The 6000-nt window shown below is 27.8% G+C and overlaps 1 protein-coding gene across 1 annotated transcript in view; it reads right to left on the bottom strand.

Annotated features, from left to right (window-relative positions):
• Positions 1–2475: 2475 nt before the first annotated feature.
• The window catches only part of LOC119609999 (putative uncharacterized protein DDB_G0289963), a 77429-nt gene continuing 73904 nt past the window's right edge, over positions 2476–6000 (bottom strand). Inside the window, exon 5 of the mRNA XM_037965059.1 lies at positions 2476–3619. Within this exon, the coding sequence (XP_037820987.1) occupies positions 3369–3619 (251 nt within the window). The 3' untranslated portion in view covers positions 2476–3368. The remainder of the gene's footprint in view (positions 3620–6000) is intronic.

Here is a 6000-nt window from a genome sequence, read left to right as displayed (position 1 = left end):
TTGTAATTTAAAATATTGCTGTTGAATAGTTGCTTTATATATTCGTAATGACGCTATAATGCGTCTAATACATAATATCTTCAAAAACTCAATTTTTTAAGAGAAATTAAGGAATTCATTGATTAAATATGAACTTTTTTTTTATCAAAGTTCAATTTGATTCCTTTAATATGCTGCTACCCCCAAAAATATTAAAATCATAAAATAAATCTAAAAAAATCTTTAATACTTAATTTGGATTTACGTTCATTGTCATGTAATCGTTTCGATATTGTTAATGTTATTTTTTTCTTTTTACTAGCGGCGTTGTTTTTTGTGTGGGTTTAATAATTTACATCGATTTTAGAAGGGATGTTAGAAAGATATTGGCAATTATATCTTAGATTGACTATTTTTGTATATTATTATTTTAGTTTGTTGTAAGTAAACAGAAAATTATAAGAAAAGTTTTCTATTCGCTTTTCATCATAAAAAGGTGGCGAACGAACGAACGAACGAATGAAACGAATGAACGAATGAACTAACTAACTAACTAACTAACTAACTAACTAACTACTAACTAACTAACTAACTAACTACTAACTAACTACTACTAACTAACTAACTAACTAACTAACTAACTAACTAACTAACTAACTACTAACTACTAACTAACTAACTAACTAACTAACTAACTAACTAACTAACTAACTAACTAACTAACTAACTAACTAACTAACTAACAACTAACTAACTAACTAACTAACCTAACTAACTAACTAACTAACTAACTAACTACTAACTAACTAACTACTAACTACTAACTAACTAACTAACTAACTAACTAACTAACTACTAACTAACTAACTAACTAACTAACTAACTAACTAACTAACTAACTAACTAACTAACTAACTAACTAACTAACTAACTAACTAACTAACTAACTAACTAACTAACTAACTAACTAACTAACTAACTAACTAACTACTAACTAACTAACTAACTAACTAACTAACTACTAACTAACTAACTAACTAACTAACTAACTAACTAACTAACTAACTAACTAACTAACTAACTAACTAACTAACTAACTAACTAACTAACTAACTAACTAACTAACTAACTAACTAACTAACTAACTAACTAACTAACTAACTAACTAACTAACTAACTAACTAACTAACTAACTAACTAACTAACTAACTAACTAACTAACTAACTAACTAACTAACTAACTAACTAACTAACTAACTAACTAACTAACTAACTAACTAACTAACTAACTAACTAACTAACTAACTAACTAACTAACTAACTAACTAACTACTAACTAACTAACTAACTAACTAACTAACTAACTAACTAACTAACTAACTAACTAACTAACTAACTAACTAACTAACTAACTAACTAACTAACTAACTAACTAACTACTAACTAACTAACTAACTAACTAACTAACTAACTAACTAACTAACTAACTAACTAACTACTAACTAACTAACTAACTAACTAACTAACTAACTAACTAACTAACTAACTAACTAACTAACTAACTAACTAACTAACTAACTAACTAACTAACTAACTAACTAACTAACTAACTAACTACTAACTAACTAACTAACTAACTAACTAACTAACTAACTAACTAACTAACTAACTAACTAACTAACTAACTAACTAACTAACTAACTAACTAACTAACTAACTAACTAACTAACTAACTAACTAACTAACTAACTAACTAACTAACTACTAACTAACTAACTAACTAACTAACTAACTAACTAACTAACTAACTAACTAACTAACTAACTACTAACTAACTAACTAACTAACTAACTAACTAACTACTAACTAACTAACTAGCTGATCGTCTCTAATTTCACCCCAGGCTCCCGTACAAACTCTACTTTAGTAAATGACTTCAAATGTCCATATTAAACTTTTTACTATGAATCACTTTCTGAATCGATTAAGCTATGTTCGTCCTTGTGCGCACGGTATGGGGCACAATTTACATGCTAATTTGATGAAATTTCGCACATACTTATATCTTGGCCCAAGGATTAAGTATAATATTGAAAAATGGTGAAATAGGTGTATTATACCTTATATCTCGTATCCCTTAACAATCGTATCTCCCGAAAAGGGCTCTTAAGCTCATAATTATATTAAATGTTTAGTTATCTCAACAAAGATTTCTTAATAATCGAGCCTCACTTGACCCTAGCCCCCATACGAAGTTCCCTTCTGAAAATGACATGAAAGTCAATAACTTACTTAAAACATACTTAAATACGATAAAATTCTGCTTAAATAAGTTTAATGTAAAACTAACTCACTCTACCAATATTTATAGGAATTGGTCCATATCTACCCATGCCCTCGTATAACCCCATCATAAAACTTAGCTTTGATATTAAGCTCTCTGATGAATGATATCATACTTCTATACTAGTTTTAGAAGAAACAGCAAATTTTTATATTTTCACAAACATTTTTATTCTTATAATTACACTTTGTTGATGATTTCTATACAAATATTACAATTGTTTAATGTGATAAAATTCCTAATTGTTTTTGTTAATTTTTTTGTTGTTTTTGTATATGCACACATACAAATATATATATATAAATAATTAAAACTAAATACAAACTAAGTAATTAATTAGTGGTGTATACTTTTTATAATAAAATTTAATAAACATACACACTTAATGAAAATTAAAATAAAAATAATTAAAAAAACGGCAGTGCTCCTTCTTCTATAAATGTAAAAATAATAATTAAAAAATAATAAGTGTTAAAAAAACGTGGTGTCTATTGTAGGCGATTAATTTCACAAATCAATGTTGCAACGCATTTTGTTGAAAAATAAATGAATTGAAACATGAGAACAGGGCGTATGAGTGATATGGAATTTGTTTAATAATTTTGTTTAACTAACTAAAAATTTCGTACTTTCAATTTGTGTTTTTTGAACTTAACTTAAACTAAAAACGTTTTTTTTTTTGTATTTGTGTATAAAATATTCAAAATATATTATTAACTAAACTACTGCTGAAAAAAAAAAACTAACAACTCAGTAAATAGAGTAGAGTAAAAGTGAATAAAGCAAAATGTTATTTGTTTTAGTTTTGGCAAAAACTGAGAAAAAGTTACAGAACGAGATAGCAGTGTTGCAAGTGGTATATAGAAGCAGAAATGGGAAATCAAGGGAAATACTTTAAATAATCCATTTAAAAATACATATTTGAATAATTGCCAAATAATTTTAGGTTCATTGCTGGAGGTTTTTTACGAAATGGTGTTTTCTTCTTCTTTTTCAATTTCTTATAATTTGTTATTCTAAGCATTTGTTTGTCAAACATTAACAATCAATTCGGTTGTACTTCACACACAAAATAAGTCTCAAAACTACAGGGAGAATCATTCCATTTCAAGCCTTTGCCATCACGATTCCACAATTCTAGACAATTTTCCTCTTCGCCATTTTCATAACGGAAATTATTTGGTTCGCCAGCATTCCAATTGGTGAAAGTGATGGGACGACCGGTAGACATCCAAAAGAAGTTGCCCTCATCAGCCAAATCAGTGCCAGAAGTCCAAAAGTGTTCATGACCCAAACCTGAAATTACAAAAAAAAAAAAAACAAACAAAAAACGTAGAGCGTTATTAAATTTCAAACAAAATTACATTGATGTAAATTGATATCGAACAAAACCACATTCACTTTTTCTTGCCTTTTTTTCTCTCTCTCTATTTAATGCTGTTCATTTCAAACGATTCCATGTAATACTTTCAAAAACATAAAATGTTTGTTTCAACCATGTTCATAAGTTTATTGATTAGAGTGGTTCATCATAGTTTGAGATAAACAACATCAAAAGTTATTGTACTTAATTTTTACTTAAGGTCAAATTACAACATTTTAGAGATTTATAAGAAAATTTAAAAGTATTTAATTATGTTTAATAGGTTTAACTTTTGAAATGTTGTGAATTTGAACCTCTCTAATCTTTATACGTATGCATGCATGTATTAGTTAGGGAGTGGGTTTACATGTTAGTTTAAACATTGTCCAATGCACCCAGTTACATAAAATTGGAAAAATGCAAAGAAAAACATTGTAAAATTTATGGTAACAATTGAATTAGTTTGTTTTTTTTACAACCTACACCATTTCCATTATAGTGGGATGGTGATTATGCGTTTGTGCTGTATTTGTAACTTTTAAGTATAAAAATCGGCTCAGTAAACATTGTAAACAAATTCAGAATCCTATTGAGCTCAGCCCCCATAGACGACTTATATCAATTCTAATCTTCAAAAGTTTTTCTATAGAAAACTAGTTCCATTCTAAGCTGTTTTTTCAATAAAAAAGTTGCCTCTTTCTAAGCAACATAGAAATGTTGTCTCTTTCTAAGTAACTTTTTCTATAGAAAATTTGCCTCTTTCTAGGCAACTTTTTCTATAAAAAACTCGTTCATTTCTAAGTAACTTTTACTATAGAAAACTTGTCTCTTTCCAAGCAACATTTTCTATAGAAAAGTTGTCTCATTCTAAGCAACTTTTTCTATAGAAAAGTTATCTCATTCTAAGCATCTTTTTTTATAGAAAAGCTGTCTCTTTCTAAGCAACTTTTTCTATAGAAAAGTTGTCTCTCTCTAAGCAACTTTTTCTATAGAAAAGTTATCTCTCTCTCTAAGCAAATTTTTCTAAAGGAAAGTTGTCTCTTTCTAAGCAACTTTCTATAGAAAAGTTGTCTCTGTCTGAGCAACTTTGTCTATAGAAAAGTTGTCTCTGTCTGAGCAACTTTTTCTATAGGAAAGTTGTCTCTGTCTGAGAAAAAGTTGCTCAGACAGAGACTACTCTTTCATTTCTAAACAACTTTTACTATAGAAAAGTTGTCTCTTTCCTAGCAACTTTTTCTATAGAAAAGTTGTCTTTTCTAAGCAACTTTTTCTATAGAAAAGTTGTTTCATTCTAAGCAACTTTTTCTATAGAAAAGTTGTCTTTTCTAAGCAACTTTTTCTATAGAAAAGTTGTTTCATTCTAAGCAACTTTTTCTATAGAAACGTTGTCTCATTCTAAGCAACTTTTTCTATAGAAAACTCGTCCCTTTCTAAGCAACTTTTTCTATAGAAAACTCGTCCCTTTCTAAGCAACTTTTTCAATAAAAAAGTTGTCTCTTTCTAAGCAACTTTTTCTATAGAAAACTCGTCCCTTTTTTAAGCAACTTTTCTATAGAAAAGTTGTCTCTTTAAAAGTAAATTTTTCTTTAGAAAAGTTGTATCTTTCTAAGCAACTTTTTCTTTAGAAAGTTGTCTCTTCCTAAGCAACTTTTTCTTTAGAAAAGTTGTCTCTTTCCAAGCAACCTTTCCATAGAAAATATGCCTCTTTCTAAGCTTTTTTTATAGAAATGTTGTATTTTTCTGAGCAGCGTTTTTTATGGAAATGTTGTCTCTTTCTTAGCAATATCATGTCTCCTTACAAAAGATTCCTTCTTCTATACTTCTTCTATAGAAAATGTGTAGTCAAGATATGATCGACTCAGATACAGTGCCTGCGGTTCCAAGAAATTACATATACCAAACGCAACAAAAGTTATCGCATCTTATTCACTTTCTCCGACATTCTGTTGTCTTAAACAAGTACATTTTAAAATATTTTCATATTTTAGTTAAAAAAAATTCTCTAATATTGTCATCAACTTCTTTTACAAACTTAAATTCTTTTTTCTTCCTCCATTTTTGTAATATTAGATGTATAAAATAAATAAGTTGGTTTGGTTATACATTTTACTCTATCAAATTATATTTCCGGGTATTACTATAACTATTCATTCATGTAAATTCCCTGCTATGCACAATTCTACAAATATTTAGATGTAATGTATATTGTTGGAGTTTGTTTGTTTTATTTCGTTGCTTTTTTATTTATTTAAAGTTCGCTGTAACTATATTAACTAAGTATCCATTCAACTGTATTGCAACTGCTGCTGCAGAC

The sequence above is a fragment of the Lucilia sericata genome, unplaced genomic scaffold, assembly GCF_015586225.1.
Source record: "Lucilia sericata isolate MDLA Ls3-8-SP2 unplaced genomic scaffold, ASM1558622v1 Contig001102F_arrow, whole genome shotgun sequence".
NCBI classification, from domain to species: domain Eukaryota; kingdom Metazoa; phylum Arthropoda; class Insecta; order Diptera; family Calliphoridae; genus Lucilia; species Lucilia sericata.
This window is presented reverse-complemented; position numbering and strand designations above follow the sequence as displayed.